Source organism: Macadamia integrifolia, chromosome 6, assembly GCF_013358625.1.
Source record: "Macadamia integrifolia cultivar HAES 741 chromosome 6, SCU_Mint_v3, whole genome shotgun sequence".
In the NCBI taxonomy this organism is placed as follows: Eukaryota; Viridiplantae; Streptophyta; class Magnoliopsida; order Proteales; family Proteaceae; genus Macadamia; species Macadamia integrifolia.
This window is the reverse complement of record NC_056562.1, coordinates 31,515,648-31,530,153: the sequence shown is the minus strand read 5'-3', so window position 1 is coordinate 31,530,153 and position 14,506 is coordinate 31,515,648. Positions and strand designations below refer to the sequence as shown.

At 35.9% G+C, this 14,506-nt stretch overlaps 1 protein-coding gene and 1 non-coding gene across 2 annotated transcripts; one reads left to right on the top strand and one right to left on the bottom strand.

Annotated features, from left to right (window-relative positions):
• The first annotated feature begins 6,531 nt into the window (after positions 1 to 6,531).
• LOC122080640 (calcium-dependent protein kinase 26-like) lies at positions 6,532 to 12,057 on the top strand. The gene is made up of 5 exons (XM_042647442.1): positions 6,532 to 6,724; positions 7,379 to 8,247; positions 8,346 to 8,642; positions 10,888 to 11,307; positions 11,394 to 12,057. Exons 2-5 carry the CDS (start codon positions 7,659 to 7,661, stop codon positions 11,663 to 11,665), a joined length of 1,578 nt encoding a protein of 525 aa, XP_042503376.1. The 5' UTR covers positions 6,532 to 6,724; positions 7,379 to 7,658; the 3' UTR covers positions 11,666 to 12,057.
• Positions 12,058 to 12,853: 796 nt separating this feature from the next.
• Positions 12,854 to 12,925, bottom strand: TRNAG-UCC. The gene has a single exon. It is a non-coding gene; the product is annotated as a tRNA-Gly (tRNA).
• Positions 12,926 to 14,506: the final 1,581 nt, after the last annotated feature.

Genomic DNA, 14,506 nt, shown 5'->3' with positions numbered 1-14,506 from the left:
GTCAGTATGGGCTCGCAGGATTAGTCAGGCCAAAGGTCTGGATACCCGTCTTTAGTTAAAACCAAAAAAAAAAAAAAAAATTGAAGTATAACACACGTTTTATAAGTATAGGTTATTTTTCAGTATTTCACATGAAAAGGTTAGAATTATCTTAACATAAATCAAGGTTGGTATTAGCAATTACTTCCTGTGCACTACCATTGCAAGTCAATGCCCCTGCCCTTGCTATTCCCTATCCAACCATAACAGCTGTTGGGCTTGCAAAGTAGAGCAGAATTAGAAGTTGTAAGCGAGGGAAGATCAATGCCTGTTCTAGTTTCTGTTGATAACCAATCAACTGCAAGCTTGAACAAGAAAGGTACTTGAACATTCAGAACCTGAGAGATGATAGCAAGGTGTCGCTATTTCTTCATGAAGTAGTACTGAAAGTAGAAAAAAAAAAAAAAAAAATAATGCATATTGTTAAACACCAAAGAGAATGGCCATGTCCTGAACATTGATTCCTAGACTTGCAAAAAATGTGATAGAATCACCAACTGAAATTTCAGCAAGAGCTAGAAGATTTACTGCTTCTCTTACAATTGAAGATAGACCATCCTTTCTCCACGGTGCATACACAGTCTACTGCATAAATATATAGTATTAGCTTCAAGAGGCATCATAGCAAATTCTTTTAGAGAGAGAGAGAGAGAGAGAACGTATAGGAGAGAAGGTTTACAGGAAAAGCACATTCTTTTTGTGAGAACGTTTGAACTGTCAGGGTGCAAGGAAACTTTTTATTTTCTTAAGGTGAAGTATAGAAGTTTTCATTCGAGAGACCTAAAGAGGTTTTCTATTGGAAAGGGAAGAAGAAAGAGATGGAATCAAATTAGGTTTCCTATTAGTAAAGGAAGGTGATGCATTAGAGAAGGAATTTATATAAAAAGAAGGTTTCCTAGTGACAAGATAAGAGAGATGAAGAGAGAATATGTTTCCTATTACTCAGGGAGGGACGTATTCGAGAGACTGGAGGAATCTACATAAAAAGAAGGTTTCCTTTGACGATATATGTGAGAGATGGAAAGAATATTGAAATAAATTAAGGGGAGATATCACAGTAAAAAATCTAGTGAGTTCCTATTGTTGGTAGGAGAGAGGAATATTCGAAATAAATTTATTTTAAGTATTAAAAATTAAACAAATTACAAAGGGTACCTATTATGAAAAAAAAAAAAAAAAAAGAGGAAGGATAATAAAGAAAAAAAAAATGGGCATAATAGTCAAGTGAAAGATTTGCCACTTCGTGCTTTTATATACTAGTATGATATATATATTTGGTGGTAAACACTTTTTTCTTAGAATGTGGGTAAACACTCAATACTTTAACTTTAGGTACTCATAATTGTGTCATGCTCCTTTGCATGCTTGCTTAATGTTATTGGGTCCAAACTCACGTTATCCTTTTTAATCTTATTATCTAGGTTGAAATCTAAACTTGGAAGTCAATCAATTTTAGTATAATAATTTCATGACGATAAATCCAATGTTTAACATATGTATTTGAAAATTGTATGAAACAATGATAGTTCTTGATAATGAAATAATGATAAATTATTTTCATAAAAATAAATAAATTAAACCATTGTTTAATTATTTTGAAAATCATTTTATATTTTGATTTTAAGGAAATAAGAATAAAATAAAGGAAAAAAAGGTTATAACTGACAATTACTAAATACACATAAAGGAAAATCTCAATTAAAAAAAAAAAAAAAAAAAAGGAATATATGACAAAATTTAGTTTGAAATTTTTTACACATTGGCAATCTAGATTATCCCCTCTTATTTATCCAGTGTCAAAGATTGTCTCATCACATTTCCATGTAAAATGATTGGGCAGGCCAAACATGAAAGCCTTCATATGTGGGCCATTTAAAGAATTTTTTTGTTTAAATTATTATAGGCAAAAGTTTTCCTTCACTAGTAAAATGGAAAGAATTCTTTCACCATTGGTGATGTGACCATATGAAATAGAAAGAGTTTTCTCGTCCCATCAACAAACTCCCATCCTATATCCACGAATTCGAAAATACCCTCCCTTAACAGTCTTGACACCCATGGTCAAGGAATTTATCTTTCACTATTGGTAAAGGAAACTTAATCTTTTATTATAATCACTTCTTTATGGGCTAAGCTTTCTTTCACCATTGGTGATGTGATCTCATGATAGGAGTCCTTGTCATCGTTACACTCCTAACCCTATTTACGAAATCAAACTACCCCTCCCTAATGCAATATAATGGTATGGTCACGGTGAACAAAATAGTGAAGGAATCCAGCCTCTTTCACTATGTGTGGAGGAAAAACACTCGATCCTTTCTTTGTAATGCAAAGCAGAAATTAGTATCTTTATCACCCATAAGAGAAAATAAGTAAAATTTGGAAGGTGGTGGGAATGATGTGTTTTTGTTAGAGCTGTCATTGTACATAAACTTAGTTACAAAAAAAAAAAAAAAAAAGGTCATTGTACATAAGCCCGCGTCTTAACTTCGTTCTCATGTCTTTAGTCTCTAGTCTCAGAAGAGAAGCCATGGGAAAAAAAACTCAAAAACTAATAAATAAATGGGAGAGGGATCACTATGATGTCAAAGATAGTTTTCCTTTTACTCAAAAAAAAAAAGGAAAGTATAGTTTTCCACCAATGAAAGAGAGGAAAATCAAATTATCTATTAAGAGATGGGTTTTAATGAGAAATAAGGGAATGCAAAATCCACGGGTGAGATGTGAGATAATATGTACAGGAATTTACACGTTTTTGTCGTGACAATCTTTTTCTTTATATAAATGAAGAAAACATACCCTCAATCCTTAAAACACCTAAAGCTTGGACCATCTGGATAAAGATGTTGTTTACATAGAAGTGTTGATGCTTGTTTATCAAGGAAGAGAGAGCATGATTAAGACCCTAAAATAGGCATATAAGGATATGGACCTCACAGATATATAGGATATGAGTGAACAAGGCAGGCATCAAGTATCCTAGTTTGTGCAATGCATTAAGCAGTGGGGGCCTGTCAATGTGGACCTGTGGTCATGAGTCTCATGACATGCTGGGCAATGAGGATTATAAAATTAGAATTGCTTTGCATGAACTGAAAGGGATGTGATGAGTTATGAGTATGCACAACACCACAACCGCACAACACCACAAGTTAGGTTGGTCAAGCAGACGGGCCCTTTGTACCTCTTCGTGCCGCCATCTCTCGTCCAAATTTCTCAGTTTTTTGGGGTGCGAAAACCTTCAAACCCCCTTATCCCTTGGTTTAGAGAAAAAGGGGAATTTTATTCATAATTAATGTGTATTACTCATGAATAGGGAATGAAAAATCCTTAAAATCCATGGATCGGAATTAGGTCTCTTGGAAATCATTTATTTGGGTATTCTAGTCAGAGAAAAACCAGTGAATTCAAGACTTTTGCTTCTATGAGTCAAATCACACTTCTTAAGAGTTATCTCCTTTAACTATATTCTTCAAGGCTTTATTTTTACTAGGAGGTTATTTTGAACTTGAATTTATGATCACTAGGTTGTACTAGAGCAATCTTAGGGTCCCATTTGATTTTGTGTTCAGAAATGGTTTTTCCATTTTTTTGTGCTTAGAAATGGAAAAATACCCCAAAAACCGTTTGATTTTTCTATTCCATTTCACTGTTTTTTGAAACAGAAATATAAATTTATGCCTATTTCTGTGTCTGGACACAGAAATGGAGAAACAAGTTAAACTTGTTATTCTATTTCTTGAAATAAGTGAGAGCGACAAAAATTGTGAAAAACCTGATACTTCACTTGACCAATCCTAACCCCCAACCTATTGTTGAAACTTCTCACTATCTAAATGTGGCGATTCCAATCTGGTTGTGCGAAACTCACAGTTTTGGATTGCCTTCATCTTTTTTAAGCTCATCTCCATGAACCATACTTGCAACTCCAATATCATGCTTTCACTCATGAGTTGTATTCCTATAACATTGTGCCTTCACTCATGTTTAGAACTTGATTACACTGCTGAAAACGTTTTGAGAAACAAAAAAAATCAAACATTTTTTTACATTTTCAAAATTTATTTTTGGCACTGAAACGACAAAAATCATTTCTACTTTTTCTAGGCACAACAACATGAGAAACAAAATCAAACGAGCCCTTAACATTGCGCCAAATCCACTCTCTAAAGAGATTCTCTATTAATCAATGATCATAATCTTTCTCTAATGTACAAAGTACCGAAATTGACCTTGAGCGTACAAAGATTGTGGTATGATAAACCCATGCTCACCAACTTGTTTTTATCTTTCCCCTCCCTCTATCTACCGTGTACCCATCTGAAAAAAAAAAAAAAAAATTCATTTAATAGCAATATAGGCGGTAGGTAAAGAGATTCTTAGGTGGATGCAGGTGAAAGAAAACTGAGAACTTAAAATGTTGAGTATACCTCCTTGAGTAACTCTGAACGTTACAAAAAGTCAAAACTATTCACATGTGATTCCTGCCTTGCAGATAGACTTTGGGATTAGATAGTCCAGAAGTTGACTTGTCAATCCTCTCTCAAAACTCGATCAAGTTGACTCAACATTGCACTAGAGCTTGCAATGGTCGATCTCACATTCTTTGACTCAAAACCCTAATTCCTTCCTTCATTATGGTGGTGACGGCTGAAATGTTAAGGCTATGTTTGGTAGCTAAGAAAAGAAAGAAAAAAAGAAAAAAAATCTAAAAAAGAAAAGAGGGTGAGAAAATAAAAAGAATATGTATGTGTGGTTATCAAGGGAAGGAAAGAAAAAAATTCAAAAAATTTTGAATTTTAAGAGAGAGATAGACACATAGAAAATCATTGTGTAATCATTTATTTTTTGTCTTATTATGTTTTCATATTTTCTTATGTTTGCTTGTGTTTTTTACAAAAAAAATTTTTAGGGAACAAAAGAAAATTTCACAATTCGCAAAAAAAAATTTGTATTTAAAAAGGAGTATCTTCTCTTAGGTGAAGACAAACCAAGGACAAAGAAAAATCTTAACCCAAGAAAAAAAGTACAAAAAATGTACTTTTTTATTTTCTTTTATTTTCGACTCTTAGCTACCAAACACAGCCAAAGGAAAACTGTGATAGCAATTTATCCAATTCAAGTTGGTGGATGACCATATAAATGTGAATTGGGGTTCTTATTTAGATCTATTTTGGACGATTAAAACAAATGAAATAATTCTATATATAATAAGGGAAAAAGAAGGTTTCAGGCATGGCATGTGGCTCAGATGGCCTCATTTTCATTTCATGTAAAATGAAAAATTCCATTCCTGTTGGATGACCTTGTGTGTGCTCTCATTGGTCCACACAATGGTGCAAGGTCACGTAGCTGACAACGATCCCCCTCTCGATTAATATTTGAGATAAAGATCCTCATGTTGACTTTATGGGAATGTTTTTTTTTTTTTTGCTCTCTCATATGTCTTGATTATGTGGATTTTACACTAATATTTTCTCTTTCCTCATTGCCCATGTGGATTACTATTGAAGAAAATTTCCCTCGCCATGATTAGTACAAGTACGGCATTAGAGATCCCCCCTCTCCCACCCAATGTGGAACCTTCTCCCTAATGATTTATTTTGTTGAGACTATGGTTTTAAATTTTGGCATCATGTTATGATATATTTTAATAACCAATTTTAACACTAAGTCGATATCAATCAGATTGATACAAACAAATAAGTGATCAAATTGATTCAATTTGACCATTAAAAAAAAAATCGATAAAATAACTGATACATTATCCATACCATAATTTAAATCTTTGATTGGGACTTGAGATAGGTCATTAAATTTGATATGCAAACTATTTTGTTAAAATTTCATTTATTCGTTAGTAAGACTGGTCAAAATTGGAATCCAAGTTGTAAAATGAATAAAGTTCCAGCACTATGAGTGGTTTGGGCTATAAAAACCCACACGAATCCACCGCCACTTCTCTTTGTGGGCCTTATAAGTATAAACACATATCAAAGATCAAGGCCCTCTTGTACCTAATAAATAGGAACTTTGGTGGGCCTCACACATTCCAATCACGAATGTTGGTTTTGTGGACCCCTTCAATCCAACGGCGACATACATTAGATTTCAAACATCAAAGTCAACTTTTGATCCTAACCATTCAACGGCCAGAAATCAGTCATGAGTCTTGACTCTTTGACATCAGTTTCTAAATTTCCCTTTTCCTTGTTTTCCGTTAAAAAACACAACCCAGAATATTCCAAGTTAATTGGAAAAAACTCCTTTATCCGGTAAAAGATTCTAAATAGTTTACTAAAAAGAAGTCTATAAATTTTTATTAATTGCATTTAAGCCCCAATGATCGCCGGCGAGGCGTCAACCAAGCGTTCCGTGTTTTATATTCCAAAGAATTTCTTTTCTGCTTTTGAATATTTTAATAATATAATATTACAACGACTTTAAAAGAGGGGAATATGTTAAAGCTTAATTAAACCCGGTTTTCGCGTCCGCAGAGAGACGGGGAGAGAGAGAGAGAGAGAGAGAGAGAGAGAGAGAAAAGTGCTTCCCCGGTTCCACGCACCGGAAAAAGGTGGAGGATATTGTAGCTCCGGCATAGGCAGAGCTCCAATGTACTACTTCTACAGGGAGTTCACACCTTCTCTCCTCTCATTCTGTTACCTCTGAGTCTCTGATCCTCCAGGTTAGTCTACATATTCCCGTTTTTTATTCTATCTTAGTATTTGATCTGATGAGCTCAATTCAAAATGTGGTCTTGATTAAGTTTCTGCTTCTGTTAATGGATTTCCAATCCGTTTGAAGAGAATTCTACTGTGTCTGTTTTCTCGTGGGGGTTTTTTTTTTCCTGGGATTTTTATAAAATGAATTGGTTTTCTTGTAGATAGTTAGCTGACAAGTGTTTGTTTTTTTAGTTGGTTGAAAGTGATCTAGGGTTCTGTTATTCATTTCATCTTCTATTTGATGATCCGTGGAGACTTTTGGTTTAACTTGGGTCTTTCTTGTTGGGTTTGAGGAGTTTTTCAATGAAATTTGATATTTTTATCCCACTTTGAACTTTAGAATATTATTACATTATTGGGGTCTGCTCCTATTTTTGTTGAAGTGGAATTGATAAAGTTGGTAAGAAGCAGATAAGAGGTGGGGGATCCCTTGGCCTAGATGGAAATTTCTGAACTGCTCCTTGAAAAACTGTCTAGTTTTTTTTTTTTTTTTTTATTTGTTTTGACTTTGGCAGTTTGCCCCAGATATATATATTGGAAGACAAAATTTTGGGATATTAGTTTTTTCTCTGTGACTATTGAAGCACAATATTTTTTGTTTGAAATTTCAACACCAGGTGATGAAGCACAGAGAGAAGAATTCCAAAGCTCTGTTAAATTTCTGATCTTTGGTTATTCAAGGTTCTAACTTCTAGAATCATCCTGTCCGCATACACTTTATAAGAATTGTTCTCGAGCTTCAACTACTACCTCTCATACGCTTCCTTTAAATATTGTTACCCTGTTGACATTTGTCATTCCTATGAGTAAGAGCTCAAGGAACAGGGAGGCAGGTTATTCGATCGCAGAGGTACATAGCTGTGAATTTTATCATAGATAAAGTTCTGTGATATCCTTATGGCTGTTGCGGAGAGCAACAGCATCAGTACAACAAAAGCACAACCCTCCAGCTGTTACAAAGTTTTGAGCCTGTCTCAGATTATCTTAGATTCAAGCCAAACCTCAAGATTAGAAGATCGATATGTTTTGGGGGAGGAATTGGGTTTGGGACAGTTTGGTGTTATACGTGTATGCTCGGATAAATTCACTGGAGAGGTTTTTGCGTGCAAATCCATTGCTAAGGAAAGATTGATCACACTAGATGATGTACGGAGTGTCAAGCTTGAGATTGAAATAATGACTAGGCTGTCTGGGCATCCAAATGTTGTGGATCTTAAGGCAGTTTATGAGGAGGAGGATCATGTGCATTTGGTGATGGAGCTTTGTGCCGGTGGGGAGCTTTTCCACCGATTGGAGAAGCATGGGAGGTTCTTTGAGTCGGAGGCTCGGGTTCTTTTCGGTCATCTTATGCAAGTGGTTATGTATTGTCATGACAAGGGTGTTGTTCATAGAGATTTGAAGCCAGAAAACATTCTGTTGGCCACAAAGGCCCCATCCTCACCAATTAAATTGGCAGATTTCGGTCTTGCAACCTATATCATGCCAGGTATTATTTTCGATCTTTCTTTTGTTTGTTTGTATATCTAAACTTCTGAAACATTCTATTGTAGATGTTTTAGTCATTGGGTTACTTTTCCTCAACAGGCCAGAGTTTGTATGGAACTGTAGGGAGTCCATTTTATATAGCTCCAGAAGTATTGGCAGGGGGCTACAATCAAGCAGCTGATGTTTGGAGTGCTGGGGTTATCCTTTACATACTTCTCAGTGGGATGCCACCTTTTTGGGGGAAGACCAAATCAAGGATCTTTGATGCTGTTAGGGCAGCTGATTTACGATTCCCATTGGATCCTTGGGATCGCATATCTGCATCTGCCAAGGACTTAATCAGTGGAATGCTTTGCACAGATCCTGCTAAGAGGCTCACTGCAGCACAAGTTCTTGGTATGTTGCATGTCTCATTGGTTATTTTTCTTATTTATGACCATGTCACTGTTTATTGTGGTCGGATATTTCTGATTGCCATAGATATTGTGAATGCCAGGTTTTGATTATTTAATTTAAAATTTAAAGGATTGGTTGCTTATAAGGTTGACTAAATGATATGGTTTTCATACTGTTAATTGTCCTTTTTGTTCGTAAATTTTTTAAGGGATATGTTGAAAACCAATACAAAATTGCATAAGGATTAAGAAAAGGGAAAATATTGTACTGAAATGCAATGCAAAAAGTTAGAAAACAACTCCCATTTGAAATTTCTGGATATTGTTTTCCTGAAAATGTGGTGGTATCTTGTTCATTAATATAATGGTATCCATGGAGGACTCCACCCCCGTCATATTGTTGGATTATTTCTCTCACTCAACTATGCCCCAAATATGCCTCCTGAACATGTCCAACCATAAAAATACAAATGGCAGAAAATGTAAAATATAATTACTAAACAATGGTAAATTTTAATAAAATATTTTATGGTGAACAAATGGAGCCTGAAGTAAATTTCTTTTTATATTTCGTCATTATGTGGTTTAGTGTTGATACGTTCTCCTGCCATGAGCAGTAAGCACTTACGTAAGGATCTTTAACCATTTTAGGTTAGGTTTCGATGTGTGTATCTTATATTCTTACTTTCCTGTTGCTTGGAATCTCATGAACCTTACCCATGGAAGAGTTAGGCCATTCGGGGCCAAGCTTATTCATGCGTCTCACATTCAGAGGATCAGGACCTGTGGTTGGGTAGCTCCCACATGAAAGATTATTTATGCCAAACTCCAATTTGATTGGATATTGTTTTGTTTGTCTGATCTTCACATTGTGAAATTTTGAAGTTCCTCTTTTTTGTTTTGTTTTGTTTTTGTTTTTTTTGTTTTTTGTTTTTTTGTTTTTTTGTTTTTTGTTTTTTGTTTTTTTCACCTATTGAAAAATCTATATAGCACTCGAATAAATACAAACAATACATTGTGCATGAAAGGAGCTATTAGCAAGTCTATGCTGCCTTTGTTAAGGCATATTTCAACAAATTAAATAGTGATAGCACTGCATTTAGTGACATGCAATTTCTGATATTTAAATGTGGGATTTTCTTACTTTATTGCCCCTTGTTTTATTCAAAATTTGTTTAATTTAGGGGTAAAAAATTATTTTTAAAAAGTTGAAAGTCATTTAATGCAGTTCCTATGTGAAATTACATATTTACTCTTATTGAAAAAACTGCATTAAATGCTTTTGGTAATAAGACAAGGGAAATTAAATGAAGGTTTCAAGTTTTAAATACACCGATAGAGGTGTCATTTAGACACTCCCTTTAAATATAAACGTCAGAGTGTCAGACAGCAGAGTCTAACTTGTTCTTAACCTTATTTAACCTCCAGCTCGAAGCACTTTTACTTGTTCTTGATTTAATCTTTACCCTCCTTCTTCCACCATTTCAAACGTTGAAGACTGTGTTACCTCTGCTTGATAATTTCTGGTTGTAATTTTATATCCTCAATCAGTCATTTAGGTTAGGCTAGCAACAGATTAAGTGATCAAACTATTTCATCTTGGTTATTCTTTCTCACTTTGGGAATCATGGAATAATTATTCATCAGAATCCTTTCTGCATACTGTGCAATCAACTATTCCTCATTCTGGACTAAATGTTTTGACTATTGCATTGCTTGCAATGAGTGATGCAGCATGACAGAAAGTTGATGTGCTGGTGGTGTCAACTTAGTTGGCTGAGCTTTGTTATGATTTTTTAAAATTTTTGGTAATCTATAACAGATTTTATTGGCAGGGAATCACAACATAGTAGATATAGTACAAAGCCAATGAAGGGTGGCCTAACGAGGATAAGCACAAATATACAAACATGAGACACTGGAGTGTTAACCCACTGAATCCTCTGGGAGAATCTCCATGATCCATAATAATCTTTCAGCATCCATCCAATGACACTGGAAGAATGCCTTGCCTCCACAATTAGGGAAGGCCCTAGTCTTAACGTAGTACAACTATATCAGAGAGGAAGCAATTGACCACCAGTAGAACTTATTTATGACCATGGCCTTCCTCAATTGATAAATTCAACTTGTTCAACATACTGGGTGTGGTTTTGGCTACTCTGAAACCTAACCATTGCTTGAGAATCTAATGCTTTACTTTTTGCCAAGTTTTGTTTTAAGTATCGGTTGTGAACCTTTTGCAGATCACAGGTGGATAAAAGATTATGAGCACGTGGCTGAAGAACCATATGGACGTGATTGCCTTGGTTGTCGGAACATGGAGTTAAGTGGCAGCTCATTCTCTGCCCAATTTGTTGCAAGGAATCAGGACTTCAGCTTTAGCTCCGGTTCACCTCTGCCTGGTGATGCCCAACCAGGCAATTCACCAGCGTTCACATGCAAATCATCATTCTCTTCTTTCTTCCTTGGTTCTGCGATACCCTGCACTGTGTCTGGTGGTTTTTCTTTCACTAGCCGTTGTGAATCAAATGGCATGGAATTCTTTTCCCCTGTTCAGTCCATTCCAAGCTTTTCCTTCTTTAGCCCAAGCCCTGCAGTGGACAAAAGGAATAACTCGTTGTGTTTCACATCCAATGTATCAGAATTTGATGCGGTTCAGGAAGGTATTTGGATTTCTTGTGTTCCTTATCTTCTGTTGCTTGTTTGGTGAAACTCTGTTAATAACTATCAACCTTGCTGGGTTCTGCAGGGGCAAGCTTGGGGAAGCCCTTAATGTTGGATTCTTCTGCTTGCTTGGGGCATGAGATTGGAGGGATGGATCACAAGCCAGTTGAGATTCGAAGGGGAGTAGTAGGGACATCAACCTCTCGGGTGTTATGGATTCACAGTAGGAGGAACCACACGATTGGGCTTGGGGAACGTGCACAGCTTGATCTCATGGTGACTGAGTCAGTTATTCGCTGGGCATCATGTACAGATCTACCAAGCGCAGCATCACTTAGGTCATCCCTCGTTTGTTGATTTTTGAGTGAGGGAGAGGTCTCTCCCCTATCATGTATTTGATCTAACGTAACATGTTAACTTGTGAAGATGAGTTGGAGGAGCTGAACTCTATGGCACAAGTAACAGCCAGTTTCAGGAAAGGCTTGTTTGTGGTGGTGTGAAGAGTTATGATGCGTTTCTCATGTGAAGAGAGATTGTTAGCTATTGCTGCTTGGCAGAGTAACTGCATATCTTGGGCACAGATGGGGTTGTGCCACCTATACCAATTGCAGTGGAGCTTGAGGGGGTTCCAAGTTCTAATATTCATATTATAGATTTGAGTGTTATGGTCTCTCCCAGGAAAAAAACTAAAGGCTGTTGGAATTTTGACTACTGCAAATTATGAATCCATACATTGTTTCCAACCTTCAGTACATGGTCTTCTGACTGCAATTACGAATTCATACATTGTTTTCACACACACACGCGATCGTAGGACGTGATGGAATGCTAGCAACTTCTAATTCTGCAGTCTAGATTTCTTCATTTAGCATGCCATGTGAGAATCATGGAGTGCAAGAGGTGCACTCCACAATTATGTTGCGGGAAGTTATAATTTTTTAACCTTTTGTACCATGGGATTGGGATTTATATGGAGTTATGCTGTCCATTTGTATTAGTGTTTTACACGTTAAGTTAATAGCGATTGGTAAAATGGTATATTTAATGAAAAGAGAGAAGGAAACTCATGTTTAGTGAGGAAAGAGAAAGAGTGTGAGAGGAAATTACATTTTAACACCATGTATTTGCTCTCTCTTTAGTCTTTTTATATTTCTCATGCAAATTTTTTTTTTTTAATTTCTATTTGGTCTATAACTAGTGCTTACTGGCATGTCAAATAAATATAGTTTGCTGAAAATTCCAAAATCTGTTGTTGGGAAAATGCTTGATTGTTATTGTTGAAAATTTTCAGAGCCTTGGCCCTTTTTTTTTTGGGTACAAGCCTCTTGCCCATTTGATGCCGAGGAGTAGAGAATAACCCAACTCTTACTAACCGCTGCTACGTATTTAAGCTCTGTGGTTAGTCTGTGTTTTTTGGAATTTTCAAACTTAATGAATTGAAACATCTGAGTAGTTAAAGGGAAATCAACCCAAACCTGGTGAGCGAGAGCGGATTGGTGGTTTTCAGAAAAAGTTCAAAAATATATATGAAAAATAAAAAATCAATGCGTTTGCCGGGAGTCGAACCCGGGTCTATTGCTTGGAAGGCAATTATCCTAACCGTTGGACTACAAACGCAGGTGAGATAAAGTGTAGTTGTTTAGTATAATTCTTTTATATATTTTTCATTTGATAGGTCTGGCCGTGAATGTATGTACTCATGGGCTTGATACATTAGTGCGTGAAATAACCACCCTTTCCCTGTTAAATCAATAATTTCATATATTTATATGCCCTTGTGTGTATTCTCATTAGCCCTTCGGGTAGTGCAAAGATACGCGATTAGATAGCAATCTCTTACCCAATTTTATAATTGCCCTATCTACACTTATTCCTTATATATCTAATGGTTGGAATCGCCATTATCACCAGGAAAAAAAAAAATCCCCACACCTTGGGAACAAATCCTGCCTTTCTCAGGGTGTATAAAAATCTCTCATTCAAAAAAATGGGGGAAAAAGAAAATTATCAGTTTATGAATAAAGAGATATCCAGGCTGTCAAGGTGTCAAGAAACCTTTTTTCTAATCTTTTGGTTGAAAAGAAAAAGTCTTTTAATAGGATTCAAACTACTACAGGTTTATTATTATTAAGAAAGGGGGGGGGGGGTTGTTTGCTATGCTGTGTGACCCGTTACCAATATCAGTGCAAGAGCCAATGAAAAATACGTACATGAACATACAGAAGGGGTAGAGTGATCATTTCACAAACCAATATGAGAGGCCACAAGGGGCACTATCAAGCGTTCTTTTTTTTTCCAATAATATTAAAAATTCATTGAAACTAGAAACCAGTCAGTCCAATTATAGACTAACAACCAAATCTATCAACCAGAGTCCTCGTATGCACACTAGACTCCAAAACAAAATGCAAATGCTGCAACTTCATCAACCAACCTCCTTTATTAAATAGTTAGGTGATGTCATGGAGATATATTATCTTTCGACAGGAGATCTCTGCCAGTCTCTGTCTCCCACGTTTATACACAATTGGGCGTGAAAATTCCTACCTGCCCCATGCATGCCGAATATATCCATACCCGTTCGTGTCTGAGTGTGGGAATAGGAACTTGTAGAAATCTTTCCCATTATCATTTTATAAAGAAGCTTCACATGTTGTCTCCCCTAAGTGTTAGAACACAAGATCTTCATAAATGTTACTTCTAGCAAAACATAGAAGTGGGAAATCTTTGGCCGCACATTGATTTTGGAAGAGAATGAATGAATATATATATATATATATATATATAAGGAAAAGGTTGAGTATGTCGTCGATATCAAGTATGCTAGCACCCATTGTGTCTATCTCTCTCTTTTTTTTTTTCTGAAATGACCCTCATATCCTTCCTGAATTATACTCCATCATGTGTTCCTATTGGTGCTATCCGCTAGCATACTTGATATCGACGGCATCCCTATCCCTCTCCCATATATATATATATATATATATATAATGAGAACTACACGAGTATGGTTCATTGGAAGAAATGCTCACTATGCTCTCATTGTGTTTATTTTCACACATAACACAGGCTAGGGCAGGCGAGGCAAGGTGTTACTTGTGTGTTCTTTTCACAAGTGTGGATCAAGTCCTCGTATGAGGTGTTTGATCCACACTTGGACTACACTTGGACTTTATTGAAAATAAAAATCAATTAAAA